Source organism: Coregonus lavaretus (genome assembly GCF_964263955.1).
Source record: "Coregonus lavaretus genome assembly, chromosome: 6".
Taxonomy (NCBI): domain Eukaryota; kingdom Metazoa; phylum Chordata; class Actinopteri; order Salmoniformes; family Salmonidae; genus Coregonus; species Coregonus lavaretus.
In genome coordinates, this window is record NC_139993.1 from 13286487 (window position 1) to 13301486 (window position 15000).

General features: G+C 52.2%; 3 protein-coding genes across 3 annotated transcripts; all 3 read right to left on the minus strand.

The window, feature by feature from the left end:
• Nucleotides 1–303: 303 nt before the first annotated feature.
• On the minus strand, nt 304–690 carry LOC311130917 (histone H2A; the record flags this gene model as incomplete). The annotated part of the gene is made up of 1 exon (XM_084163729.1): nt 304–690. The coding sequence occupies one exon, from the start codon at nt 688–690 to the stop codon at nt 304–306; it is 387 nt and encodes a 128-aa protein (XP_084019855.1).
• Nucleotides 691–1487: 797 nt separating this feature from the next.
• Nucleotides 1488–2111, minus strand: LOC311131486 (histone H1; the record flags this gene model as incomplete). The annotated part of the gene is made up of 1 exon (XM_084164507.1): nt 1488–2111. One exon carries the CDS (start codon nt 2109–2111, stop codon nt 1488–1490), a length of 624 nt encoding a protein of 207 aa, XP_084020633.1.
• Nucleotides 2112–12358: 10247 nt separating this feature from the next.
• LOC311130191 (histone H4) lies at nt 12359–12670 on the minus strand (the record flags this gene model as incomplete). The annotated part of the gene is made up of 1 exon (XM_084162888.1): nt 12359–12670. The coding sequence occupies one exon, from the start codon at nt 12668–12670 to the stop codon at nt 12359–12361; it is 312 nt and encodes a 103-aa protein (XP_084019014.1).
• Nucleotides 12671–15000: the final 2330 nt, after the last annotated feature.

The window sequence follows — 15000 nt, forward strand, 5'->3', positions numbered from 1 at the left end:
TGCGCGCGCGCAATAGGACGCCGCCGGCCCTTTACGCATAATAATAGTCGCCAAAGTCAAGAGTGACATCTTTATAGGCACGTTGTAATCTAATGCTAGCCTGCTATGGCAAACGAGGCCTAGTAGGTGTTGTTGTTCATGGAAGGCCTCATGTGGGCACAGAATGTCGAAATAGTTGTGTATACACCCACTCAATGTGTAGCGGTCATAGAAAGGTACTTTGCGCTTTTGGAGAGCTAGGTGGTTGGCTCTTAAAAGAGCCTTTGGGGGTTGAGTAGTCAAGTTGAAGTCGCAGTAGCGAATTTACTTGGCTTTGACTGCCTTCTCGGTCTTCTTGGGGAGTAGCACTGCCTGGATGTTGGGCAACACACCACCCTGAGCGATGGTCACACCGCCGAGCAGTTTGTTCAGTTCCTCGTCGTTACGGACGGCCAGCTGCAGGTGACGGGGGATGATACGAGTCTTCTTGTTGTCACGGGCAGCGTTGCCGGCCAACTCCAGGATCTCAGCAGTCAGGTACTCGAGCACGGCGGCCAGGTAGACTGGTGCGCCAGCGCCCACACGCTCGGCGTAGTTGCCTTTGCGCAGTAGCCTGTGCACACGGCCCACGGGGAACTGGAGCCCGGCACGGGATGAACGGGTCTTTGCCTTCGCCCTGGCCTTGCCTCCGGTTTTGCCTCTTCCGCTCATATTGGTATCTTGAGAAAGTCACAGAAAGTCTGAATGAGCCGCTCGCCACTTCGAGAGCCGTACTTATACCTCGCCACAAGAGGCAACGATTGGCCACCGGGCCGGTGTGGCCTTATCCAATTGGAGCGAGGGACAGACAGACAGACAGCCCTAAGCCGGTTCCCACCCACAGGCAGCGAGTGAGAGGCTACTTTGTGTCCCTCCGACTTTGTTACTTTGTGTCATTTCGCGTGAGCGCCAAAATGTCCGACATGAAATCCTCACATTATTTCTCTCCAAATGGGAAACAAACAGCTGGTGAGGGTGCACTCTTGAGTTTGAAATCGAAGCCACTATAGTATTGTTATTACATGGCACTTGTAACACATCACAGCAGCCTGCCTCTGAACGGGAATAGCCCAGTGGCTCATATATAAATATGGCTGTTGAGGGTGCACTCGTGAGTTTGAATTCGAAGCCACTATAGTATTGTTATTACATGGCACTTGTAACACATCACAGCAGCCTGCCTCTGAACGGGAATAGCCCAGTGGCTCATATACAAATGGCTGGTGAGGGTGCACTCGTGAGGTCGAATTTCTAAGCCATTTTGGCCCTCTATTATATTCCTCTCCCTTCGCACACACCCAGAGTGGGACGATGTTGTGTGCGTAAAAGTAGCCTAGTGTGCGTAATTTCTTTTTCACGACAGATAGTACATGGAAATCAATGCGCTTTCTATGGAAAGAGGTGGGTGGCTCTTAAAAGAGCCTTTTGTGGTACAACATGTGTCGAGTAGAACACTGTTTGTAATAGGTTTACTTCTTCTTGGGGGCTGCCTTCTTGGCCTTGGCTGCCTTGGGCTTGGCGGCTTTGGGCTTGGCTGCCTTTGTAGCCTTCTTGGGGCTCTTGGCCGCCTTCTTGGCCGCTGCGGCGGGCTTCTTCACCTTCTTGGGGCTCTTGGCGGCCTTTTTGGGTGTAGCGGGCTTCTTGGCCTTCTTGGGGGACTTCTTTGCGGCGACGGCCTTCTTGGCTGCTACCTTCTTGGGCTTCTTCGCCGCGGCGGGCTTCTTGGCGGCCACCTTCTTTACTTTGGGAACTGCGGTTTTCTTGGCGGGCTTCTTTGCCTCGACGGCTTTCTTGTTGAGCTTGAAGGAGCCGGATGCACCGGTGCCCTTGGTCTGGACCAGGGTGCCCTTGGTGACGAGGCTCTTGACTGCGATCTTGACGCGGGAGTTGTTCTTCTCCACGTCGTAGCCGCCTGCCGCCAGCGTCTTCTTGAGCGCGGCCAGGGACACGCCGCTCCTCTCCTTGGAGGCGGTCACAGCCTTGACGATGAGTTCTCCTACGCTGGGTCCCGCTTTCTTGGGCTTGGCTGCTGCCTTCTTCTTGGGTGCCTTGGCCGGCGCTGCGGCTGCGGGTGCTGGTGCGACTTCTGCCATGTCTGTCTGTCTGTCTGTCTGTCGTTTGGTCCGGTACACACACACACACACACGGTCTGCGAGGAGTAGTTTGCTGTAGACGCTGCTCTGCGCTATTGAAGCTCCACACCGAGCAGGGGGCTGGCCTTAAACGCGACATGAGAACCATGTAGACTCAAGGCAACCAGCTCGGCTTCTCTGGGCTGGCCAAATGCTCTTTCACTTGTGTTTTCTGTTCGCCTATATCGGCCCGAAAGTCACCGACGGAGCCGTGTTTTTGGTCCAAAAGCGAACGGCCCAGCGAGCAGACTTGTCTCCGTTCAGAATAAAGTAATGTGGGCCGCGGAAGGGCCGTGCATTTTGTTGCGGCTCGCTCAAAACCTCACCGTTCGACTGTCGGGTGGAGCGGTGCGCACTGGTTTTCCTGTGCTATTTGTCTCCTAAATGGCCTAAAAGTGCATCCGATTGCGAGCAGCACTTGTTGTGTAGTGAGCCGAGATGTCTGGCAAGGGAATCAAATGGTTTGGGGTCCCCTGATGTGGTCAGGGGTGTTTTAAAGAAGCGCTCTTTTGGGGACCTTAAAACACATGCACCTGTGAGGCCTGGCTGAGACTAGTGTTGTACCTCAAGTTTCAGGTTGTATTCGTCATATGTACAGGATCCACATGGTATAAACAGTCCTACGACATGCTTACTTGCACTATGTGTGTGTGTGTGTTATTGTATTAGTACTTTTTGTGCACTGGCAGTGTGAGTGTTGTTGTTGTTGTATTTGTAGCCTACTATTTCTACACAGTGAGATTGTGTGTTGTCTTCTGGTAGGTAGGTAGGTAGGTAGGTAGGTTGGCTGTCTCTACTAATATATTGTTCACCTGCTTGACTCCGCAGCGTGACTCGCCTCGGTCTTTGTGTCTGTGGGTCTTGGTGTCTGGCTGGCGCTATGGAGGCTGGCGCCCCATGGGTCATGGCGCGTTGATATAGGCCTAGATAGAGGGAGTCTCTCTCTCTGTCTGTCTCTCTCTCTCTCTCTCCCCCCAAGTGGGACAAGGGCTGCATATGTGGTTGGACTGGGAGAAGAATCCCAGCAGGTGCATGTGGGTCAGAAGGTTGATTGCGGCCTCTTTTCTTTTCCTTGTTGTATATATGTATGGGGCGGCAGGTAGCTTAGTGGTTAAGAGTGGTTAAGAGCGTTGTGCCAGTAACCGAAAGGTGGCTGGTTCTAATCCCCGAGGCGACTAGGTGAAAAATCTGTCGATGTGCCCTTGAGCAAGGCACTTAACCCTAATTGCTCATGTAAGTCGCTCTGGATAAGAGTGTCTGCTAAATGACTAAAATGTAAATGTATAGGCTATCCCCAAGGTAGTCATTGGGATCCGCTGCTGCTCCAACGACTATCGCAAGGGCCGCCCGCTCGCTCACTGTGTTATACTGTGACTTGGCCTACAGACACATTCATATCCTCACGTGGAAGCAACTGCCTTAGCTGGTAGAGCACGGCGCTTGTAACGCCAAGGTAGTGGGTTCGATCCCCGGGACCACCCATACACAAAAATGTATGCACGCATGACTGTAAGTCGCTTTGGATAAAAGCGTCTGCTAAATGGCATATTATATTATTATATTTATCCTGTTGCCTCATGAGGGTAGTAGGAAGGAAAATACACTATGTGCCTCAAATGTACTACACTTTACATGGACATTTTGAGTCATGTAGCAGACGATCTTATCCAGAGCCACTTACAGTTAAGTGTGTGCCTACATTTTCATACTGGCCCCCCTTGGGAAACGAACCCGCAACCCTGGCGTTGCAAGCGCAGTGCTCTACCAACTGAGCTACAGGGGACTATATATGTATGATGCGACCTGGACCGGAAATGACCCGTTGGCAATAAGGGCTACGTATATATATATATATATATATATGCCTACTCCTATTCTTCCTAGACGGGATTATTCACCCCCTTTTTATTCTTGCCATTATCGTTCTCATTCACATCATTAGGGTATAGTCCAATGATGGAGCGTCCATTCTCCCCGTCCGTGTCCTACCGATTCAGGAAGTCGACTCAAAATGACTATCCGCTCATTAAACGACAAAAGGCATTTCTTTCCATTCAAACCCAACAGACTGCTTTTTTTATTTACACCCTTTGTCAAATGGTGCCATTTTTCATTGCCTTCACCTGGAATGGAGGCCGACAAACATGGGTTACTATTCAGCGTGCAAAGACAACAAAAAAGGCGCGCTAAACCCCTACGCTGGAACGGGCGGGGGAAATGATACAATGTAGCCGTTCTCCGAGCCGGCGCGCGCCGCCCATTAAACAATGATACAATGTAACGCAGCCTACCTGCGCATTCATTCGGTGGCGATGGAAATGCTCTTTTTACTGACAGAGTGGGTGGCTCTTAAAAGAGCCTTTGGGTTAGTAGAGCAGTCCAAATGCGCTGTTTACTTGGAGCTGGTGTACTTGGTTACGGCCTTGGTGCCCTCGGACACGGCGTGTTTGGCAAGTTCACCGGGGAGTAGCAGGCGCACGGCGGTCTGGATCTCCCTAGAGGTGATGGTAGAACGCTTGTTGTAGTGGGCCAGGCGAGAGGACTCTCCGGCGATACGCTCGAAGATGTCGTTCACGAACGAGTTCATGATTCCCATGGCCTTGGAGGAGATGCCGGTGTCGGGGTGGACCTGCTTCAGGACCTTGTACACGTAGATGGCGTAACTCTCCTTCCTGGACTTTCTGCGCTTCTTGCCGCCCTTCCCTGCGGTCTTGGTGACGGCTTTCTTGGAGCCCTTCTTGGGCGCTGACTTTGCTGGCTCGGGCATGATGATGTCTCGTTGCTTCTCAGAAACGAATGAGGGGGTGAAGGGCGCTTACCCGTCTTATGAAGAGGAAGCTAATCAAAGTCGGCGGCCGTGGACACTCCCCTGCTTGCTCGTAGGCGCCCCTGCTATTTGCCCAGTGGAGCTCTAGCGCTCAAAAGAGCCTTCCGCTCAGAGGCTAGCTTCCCGAACAAAGACAATTGAGGGCGCGCGCGCGGGTCCTCACCCCCTCCCTCCTCTCTATAGCCTATGCTCTGTGACCGATGGGGAATTGTGTGTTTCAAAAGGGGGGCCTGAATAGTTGTCCGAATGGCACGATTGTTGTGCCACATAATGCTGGTGATAGAATTGCCCACGTTGGCACCGTCAGACATAGGGCTCCCATTTTGGACTGTGTGTGTGTGTGTGTGTGTGTGTGTGCGCGCGCGCGAACGCTGTCCCCCTCTTTTCGAGCCACATCTACCGACGGGTGGTGGTTTTATGTTGTCCAAATGCCACTATTGCTTGACCCAAAATAACGACTAGTTACCGGAGTGTAACTCCAGTTCTATGAGTGGAGCGGAGCCCCATAGGGGAGCTATGCTCCTAGTGGTTTACCCTCTGCCCTAGGGCAGAACAGCCTGAAGCAAATTTATGCACACACCTACAGCCAATAGGAGTACAGGTGTCCCTATATAAGGAACCCCGTTCCATCAATCTGCCTCCCGAGATATTATCTTCAGCGAGACTAGAGAGGATCGGTAGGGCCTTAAGTCCTATGGGGCTCCGCTCCACTCATAGAACTGGAGTTACACTCCGGTAACTAGTCGTTCTATATCGTGGAGCTCCGCCCCATAGGGGAGCTATGCTCCTAGTGGTTTAAGGCGGAGCGAAACGCTCCAAAATGTACTCCCTGCCGAGCCTAACACTTCCCATTAAAAAATGAAAAAGGTCAAGCCCAGCAATGGCTGCAACCAATTCTCGCAGTACTGCGACTAAAAAACCCATTAGGGCGTCACAATATACCGCGTCATTGGTTATAGACCCGCCCCCTCTAGCTCAATGACAATGTCAATGGCTATTGGGCAGATCAATAGAATAGACGCCGTGCTAATCTGACTAGCAGATAGCCGTGCCTCAATATTCTATGAACAAAATATATACCAGTCATACTAAACTGAACCTCAGATAGATGACCTCACATTCTGTCCATTCAATACATGTTTCTATATGCTGACACTGTCAGACAGGAGACATGCCACAGACTATGCTCTTCATCCAAAGCGGACCTGATAGAGACCAGTCTATCATCCTGCTTCTCCCTCCTCTAGCTCAAGATTCTCTTTCAGCTGTGCTGAGTGCAATCGAGATTGGAGTTAAAGGGCTTATCCTTGACATAAGTCTTCCTAACCAGAGCGGACCTGATTGGAACCTGTCCAAGGTCCTACTCTGTCCTCTTTTTCTTGCTCAAGAACGCCTTTCAGCTCTGCTGAAATTTGATCGAACACAAGAGTTAGAAAACATGTCCATAATATGTTACTTCTAATAAAAGCGGACTTATGAACTTATTCACAATCCTGCTTTCTTCTCTATTCTGCTCATGATCTCCCTTCAGCCACGCTGAGTACAGACCGAGCCAAAGAGTTAGAAGACATATCCAACAGATAGAAACGGATAAAAGGAGACGGTGTCGACCATGACGCTGCTCTACAAATATCCTCTACCTCTGTTCCTCTGAAAAGAGCAGTAGAAGCTGCTACTCCACGAGTGGAGTGCGCTCTAATACCCTGAGGCGGTTGTTGCCCCGCCGCCTCGTACGCCTTCTCAATGCCTTCACAAAGCCAATGAGACAAACGCTGTTTTGAAAGTGGTCTACCCAATGCAGCCGCACCGTGACACACAAACAGCTGAGGCGATGACCTAACCGCCGCTGTGCGCCTAACGTAACACGCCAAAGCGCGTACTGGGCACAGACAGTGAAGCTTTTCCTCACTCCTCTCCCCATGGGGAGGGGGATGAAAAGCCCACAATTCCACGATCTGCGATCTATATGCACTGTTAATAACCTTCGGCACAAATGTCGGGTTAGGACGTAACACCGCTCTGCTCAGATCGCCATTAATGGCTAGGCAGTCGGGTCTCGTCGACAGTGCACACAAATCGCTGACTCGTTTAGCAGTAGTCAAGGCGAGCAACAGCGCCGTCTTGATAGACAGCATCTTGAGGGGTATTTGATTCAATGGCTCGAACGGCGACTTACATAGCGCTTCGAGAACCAAAGCCAAATCCCACCGGGGCAGCGTAGCTCTAGGCATTGGCCTAAGCCGTCGCGTTCCCAATAAGAAACGTTTCACTAATGGATGACTAAACAGGTTTTTCCCGTTAAACCCTTCATGACCAGCTGAAATTGCCGCTGCAAACACTCGAATGGTGGAGGGCGATTTCTGCTTATCAAACATAAACTGCAGGAATGAGAGCACACTCTCTACCTGACAGCTCATGGGGTCTACGTCCTGTGTGTTACACCACTGTGAGAAAACATTCCATCTGCTCGTGTACATCCTGGAAGTGGAACTGGCCCTAGCGCTCTGTATGGTTCTGATCACTGCATCAGATAACCCACGGCGCTTCAACCTGTCCCGTTCAGGAACCAAGCCCTCAGTGGTTGACCGATTATGGGCCACTGCCCTATCGAGCCTCCCGCCTGGCTCAACGCGTCTCGTCGATGTGGAATTGTCCAAGGTGGCACAATCAACATCTGACTCATCTCTGCAAACCACGGAGCCCCCGGGCGATCGGGCGCTATCAGTATCACTGTTAGCTCCTCTGATCTCACCCTGGCTAGCAGTGGGAGAATGCAAGACAGCGGAGGGAATGCATACAGGAGAACTTTCGGCCACGGGCAGTGCGCGAACGCGTCTCTTCCCAATGGCGGCTCGTCCTGTTGTCTCAGGGAGAACCATAGGGGACACTGCGCGTTCACACGTGACGCGAACAGATCCACCTCGGCTCTCCCGAATTGTTCCCAAATTTGGAGAACAATGTCTGGGTGCAGACACCACTCGTCGTCTCGAGGACCCCCTCTTGACATGAGATCTGCCCCTACGTTCAAGTAGCCCGGAATGTGCGCTGCTCTCAACGAGCGAAGGTGCTTGTGAGCCCACAGCCACAATTCCTCTGCCGCCCTGTGGAGGGCAGGAGACCTGACCCCTCCCTGGCGATTTATGTGAGCTACTGTGGTCCGGTTGTCTGACCAAACCAACACATCGCGACCCCGAAGGGTAGACGCGAAGTGGTTCAGAACCAGTCGAACCGTTTCCAACTCCAAGAGGTTTATGTGCCGACCTGATTGAGGCCATGCACCACCTATCGCTTGAGACTGACATGTCCCTCCCCATCCAGTCAGACAGGCATCTGTATACACTGGAATGTAGGATGACACCTTGCCCATCGGGACTCCGTGCGTGAGAACGCACGGGTTCCTCCAATAGTCCAGGTCTGCTCTTAGCGAGAGAGGAACCACCACCAACCGATGACGTTGACGCACTGGGTCTAGTCTTAGTTGGGCGAACCACCGCTGTGTTCTGCGCATGTGCAGAAGCCCCAGCGGTACCACAGAGTGGGCTGCCGACATGAGACCCAAAAGTGACATGATCGATAACGCCGTTACTGTGTGATTCGGACGACACTTCCTCAGGGCTAGTACCAATGCTGCCCTTCGAGGGTCCGATATTCGCGCCCTCATCATTACAGTGTCTAGCTGTAGTCCCAGGTAGACAATCTGATGACTGGGCCAGGGTGCGCTCTTTTTCCAATTCACAGCGAACCCCAGACGCGTGAGATGAATCACTGTCTGTGTCGTGTGCGTGAACGCCAGCTCTGCTGACGGGGCGAGAACCAGCAGGTCGTCTAGGTAGGCTAATATCCTTATCCCTTGACGACGCAGCGGTTCCAATGCCGCCTCCACACATTTGGAAAACGTTCGAGGTGCCAGGGCGTACCCAAACGGCATCCTCGTGAACTCGTACGCCACCCCTTGAAAGGCGAACCGCAGAAACTTTCTGTGGCGAAATTGAATCGGCACATGAAAGTACGCGTCCTTTAGGTCTATGCTTGTACAAAAGTCTCCCTTCTGGACACATTCCAGTAGACGTTTTGTCGTCAGCATTCGAAAGGGCCGTTTGGTTATGCTCTCGTTGAGAATGCGTAAATCCAAAATCGGCCTCACTCCCCCCGTCTTTTTGGGCACTAGGAAATAGGGCGAATAGAGCCCCTTGTTCCTTTGCTCTCGGGGAACTACTGTGACCGCCTCCTTCGCCAAAAGTTCCGTGATCTCTGATATCAGAGCGGCTACTTTGTCCGGCGTTTTCATCACCGTTTCCACCACTCCCCGAAACGGGGGTGGGGTCCGATGGAATTGGAGGGCATAACCCTTCTCTAACGTCTGTTCTAGCCAGCGTGAGAGGGTACAGCTTCGTTGCCACTGCCAGCAATGCAGAGAAAGCGGACGTGCACGAAGCTCTTTTACGTCCAGTAGGAAGGACCTGTATTCCTCTATGGCCCTTGCCGCCGCTATTCCCCAGCACTGAGTTGGTGGAATAGCCCAGGGGGGGCCCCCCTCGAAAGGGAGAGGAAACATCAGCTGGTTCGTGAATCGGAGGCCTTGATACGTTAGTTACGCCCGTAACTCCAGTAATCCGGCCCTCCGTGAACGCAGCACGGTTCTGAACTGCGCTGTCTGAGGCATTAACCTGAGACAGCGCGCTCTCCCCGGATAGCGATTGCGTCATCACGTCATTGTCTGACTGAGACTGCCGCTTGCCATGAGACCCATCCATTACAGTACTCATCTGAGTCTGAAAGGTGTAATCTCTGACTGGTACCACACGGTGGTGCCATAACACCTCTTTACTGGTCTCATGCGGCTGCTCAACAACACACTCAGTGAGTGGTGGGCTGCGCTCAGAGCCCTGGGCATTGATACGTTCATGATAGACCGGAGGCGTCCATACCTTGGTTACACCTGTAACTCTGGTATTCCCGCTCTCCGTGAATGTCGCACGGGTCTGAACTGCGCCGGCTGAGGCATTAGCCTGCAGCAAGGCGTTCTTCCCGGCTAGCGGCTGCGCCTTCATGTCACATTGGGACAGAGACAGCTGCCTGCTATGAGAGACCTTTACTACAGAGCTCCTAGGAGTCTGTAGTAAGAGATCTTTATTAGGTGAGCTAAGGCAGTGCCTTGCTACCTTTACCCTTTTCCTCTCTTGAGCGCGCTCAGCTACACACTCTAAGTGGGTTGAGCTACACTCAAGATGGTGAGGGAGAGACATAGAACGTGAAGTGTTCTTAACCTTATGGAATAAATGTCCTTCTTTGACAATGTCAGTGAGAATCATCTCTTTATTCACATAATTATAAAAACAGCCCTCCACGCCCTGAACAGTGGGGTGGGGGGGAACAGTAGGCCCCTCTGCGTCACGCGCCGGGCCGTCCTCTGCTCTCTCCCCCTCGCCTCGTCAAAGATGCCGCCTCTTTTGGGAGACCTTCTGGTGCTGCCCGGCTGGCTTCTGGACGACCTCTCTTGCCGGCGGAACCGACGCCGTCACCGTCGCTGCTGGAGGGGCCGAGCCCGCTCTCCTGCCGCCTGGGGTGTGCGTCTGTCGCCTGGCCCTTCGCCTCCCAGCGGATTTACTGGGGGCGTTAGAGGTGGACGGGTTGGCTGGGGCTCTGCTGGCCTTCATTGCCAGCGGCAAATGCTTCGCCAGGTGCTTCCTCTCCTCGTCCAACTTGGCGATGCGTTCTGTGGCGTCCTTCACAGCGAGGCCAAATAGGCCTTCGCTGGAGACGGGGGCGTTGAGCAAGGATGCTCTGTCGGTCTCCTTCATAGCCGTCATCGACAGCCAGAGGTGCCGCTCCGTGACCACCGAGGTGGCCATGGTCCTGCCCGCACATATAGCAACCGCTTGCGTCAGGTGGAGGATGGCTCCGGAAATCCTGGAGGCCTCCTCCACTTCCTCGCTGGTCATCTCAGACCTGCCCGTTGTGAGACGGGACAGGGAGGCCGCGAGGAGGGCGATGTTGTTCGCCGCCGCAACGCTCTGGGCTCCCAGCGTGAAGGATTTCTCAGCCAACTGGGCTGTGAACCTGTCCTTCTGTGCTGGCAGGGTGGCCTTCTTGGAGGCTGCCCAGGGACTCGAACCCGGCACTAGGAACGCCGTCATGGCGCCTTCGAGCCTGGGGATTCCCCTAGCCGCCCACTCATATCCAGCCACTCTGGTGAATGGGGTGTACACTCTGGCCGGCGAACGCGCCGCCAGAGGTGCCCCCCACGAGCCCTCGACATATTTGCCAAGAGAGGGCAAGGCTGGAGCCATTGGCTCAGCCGCCCTTCTTGGCTTGGAGTAGGGGCCGCCCTCCATCAAATCCACCTCCATTGGAGGGGGAGGTGGGGGCAGCGCAATCTCCAGTCGAGTGGCCGCCTTCTCAATGAGTTCGGGAAAGTCCGAACGCAGAGAGGCAGCCGCGAAGGACAGAGCCTCTGACCTAACAGAGCTCATGTCTTCCTCGCACAGGGAACCTTCAGACCTCACGCTTCCCGATGGAAAGGGGGTCTTAAAGGCTGGCGCCAGAGCTCTGGATTGCCCCACTGGGACATCCGGCTCGGCGCTCTCCCTGTCATCCTCTGATTCCGCACTGCCCGCTGATGCCTCTGAGCCAGAGGCGAGCACGGACATTGCATCATCAAGAGGGACATCCTCCTTGAAAAACGCCCAGCGCTGCTTTCTCTCCTTCATAGGAAGGAGAGCGCAGGAGGCGCAATTAGGAGGGTCGCCGAGACCATCCTTGGCATGCAGCGGTCCCAAACACACGAAACATAGGTCGTGGGGGTCCGTGGTTGCCATGGAGGTACAGCGGCACAGGGCCCTGAAAAGGGCCTTTGGGGGTGGATAACTTGGCGTGCTCATTTAGAAGACGTTGACGGCTGGCAGTCAACGACGAAATTCTTCTTGAGTCTTCTAGGCTTCTTCACTCTAGTCCAGTCGCTGAAGATAATGGGAGGCAGATTGATGGAACGGGGTTCCTTATATAGGGACACCTGTACTCCTATTGGCTGTAGGTGTGTGCATAAATTTGCTTCAGGCTGTTCTGCCCTAGGGCAGAGGGTAAACCACTAGGAGCATAGCTCCCCTATGGGGCGGAGCTCCACGATATAGAACAACGTCACTACACTTTGCCACTGTCAGATATAGGCCTCCCTCTGTGCGCTAAAACGGGAAGGGACATTAGAATCCGCTATTTAATACTCCCTGTCCACTCGAAGTGGCTCATACTTTCCTATCAAATAGCATACGGAAGAAAAGAAAAAAACACTATATGGAATGGGCCCTTTTGAAGCGGATGTGGGTGGCTCTTAAAAGAGCCTTTGGGTTCGAGTCGGGGTGTTGAGGTTCCGAAGAGAGTGCGTTTAACCGCCGAAACCGTACAGGGTGCGTCCCTGTCGTTTCAGAGCGTAGACCACGTCCATGGCGGTAACGGTCTTCCTCTTGGCGTGCTCGGTGTAGGTGACTGCGTCACGGATCACGTTCTCCAGGAACACCTTTAGGACACCGCGGGTCTCCTCATAGATCAGACCGGAAATACGCTTCACGCCGCCGCGGCGAGCCAGACGTCGGATAGCGGGTTTGGTGATTCCCTGGATGTTATCGCGGAGAACTTTTCGGTGACGCTTGGCGCCTCCTTTTCCAAGTCCCTTGCCGCCTTTGCCTCTTCCAGACATGGTGTGTTCGCTAGTTGAGTTCAAGTGAATGAATGACTTCAGCGCCGGTGCGTGGTGCGCTATTATCTGCGTTTGGTCGACCTGATTGAGGCCATCGGCACAGAAAGCGCGCCTCTGTGATATGTTCGGAGGCGTTGCAAAGGGGAGGGCGCTCGTTCTAGGGGACTAGGGAGGAGCGATTACAAAGGTGACGTGAAAGCAACTACCGTGCGCGGGAAACATACTCCAATACTGATATAGGCTATGTGGAACACAAGGCCAAACGGTGACAACTGGGAGATCAGCTAGTACACTGTGTCCCTGTCCTCATATTGTTGTTGTTGTTGTTGTTGTTGTTGTTGTTGTTGTTGTTGTTGTTGTTGTTGTTGTTGCACCTGATTTTACTCATTGAGGACTTGCTAATTAGGTGACAGGTTGTTCAGTCAGCTGTGGCTCTCCAGGGCTACAAGAAAAATGGGTATTGTTGGGGGTAGGCTACTCTACCGCTGGAGTTGGGAAACACTGACCTAGTAGGATGAGTCTGTTTAGCTATGGAAGGACGTGTCGTATTGACTGTCATTAATAAACATCACTCTTCTTCTTTCTTCTCTAGACACCACTCGGCCTGACAGTAAGGGGGCCAAGAGGACCTGGGGTGCGGATGGGAGGGGTGGTGATCCCTCTGCAAGCTGGAGCGTTTACAAAATAGTTGTCATCATCCTTATGCCTAATGTGTGTTGCAGCCAAACAGCACACACTGTTTGTGTGACTCCCTGACATTACGCAATGATGTAAGCACATTTGGGAATGTCTTCCATATTGTTGCATAAAGACGACCGTGTGCATAAACTGTGAGACCGAGAGTGGCGTACCTTTACCCACACACACACACCCACACACACACACACACACACACACACAATGAAGGGATTGATTTCCTACGCATACAGAGGTGATAGTGATGTGCCAATATTGTATGGTACCTTTCTTAGCAAACCAATAATAAAGCTTCTTATAATGGAATTATTGTTATGATGTTGATCATTTGTATTGCCGCAGGATAGCCTCAGATGTGTCGTCAAAGAAAGGCCACAGAAAGAGGGCCCGTCTCAACTGTTCATTTCAAAAGGGACAAATTGGGGGGGTGCACTGATGCCTTAAGGGCCCAAGAGCACAGACTGCCACTTTATCATTCAGTGCAGTTGAACATCTCACATTTGACTAGCTTTCATAGGACAACTTATTGTTGCCATAATTGTCTCTTACCTGTACTTACTGGCTGCCGGCCCTCGGTGGAGTATATCGAGGAACAGAGGGTGCCTTTTAGGATAAGGACTAACAAGGTTTTGACTAGGTGGGATACAGCTACGACCGGAAGTGACTTTTCCCTAGCAGTTTAGGCTAATTAGGCTAGAGTGCAGATACTTGACATGTACAGTACAACAACAAATCACAGAGGGCCTGTTACCACACCCTATAGGCTTGAACATCATAATATCACAATATATAATAATACTCATACATAATAATCGAAAATCACCTTTGACTACAGTGACATTGGTAGTAAGTAGGCTACAGTATAATGGATAGCTACCCAACTGGGACAGAAAGTGGAAATTGAAGGGGGACACGCAGTGAGCAAAACTCCTAACGACATAAAAACACAGACACTTCAGTGGAACGCACAGGGCTAGACGGGAAGGAAGACGTGGAGAAGGACTATTGAAGAGGAGATGAAGAACACCGGAAGCATCGAGTGAAGAAATGGGCCCGGAACAGGGTTAGGCCGAGATGCACTGTTGACGCCCTATCCTTCATTTAGGACCTCAAAGAAATGAGTCAACTCCTATAGGGACTATTTTCACCGCCACCTGCTGGACCAGAGGTCATGTGGCCAACACTCTGCTTGAGATCATTAAGAGCTATAAGGAGTCCATCAACTACCTGGTCAGTCAAGTCATATAGGGGGGGATTTCATGGCCACCTGCTGGAGCAGAAGTCATGTTTGCCAACACTGGCCTTAAAATCATTAGGAGCTATAAGGAATAAATCAACTCATCATTCAAGTCATATAGGGAGGGATCTTAGCACCACCTGCTGGATCAGAAGTACCCTTCACTGTAGGCACAAGAGAGCCATCATCTCTCAACCGGTGCAATTTCCATAAGTATGTGGTAATAAAACAAACAACGACAGCTCCTCATATAGGCAGTGGTTTCAAAACTCTAAGCGCGTGTTCAAGTAGAGCACACCAAATCATACATGTACTTGTTCATCACACTGAATCAGTGTTTAATCTAGAAATACATGCCTCGCGTTGCAATACGTGTTCTTGTAAAGTCATTGCTTTC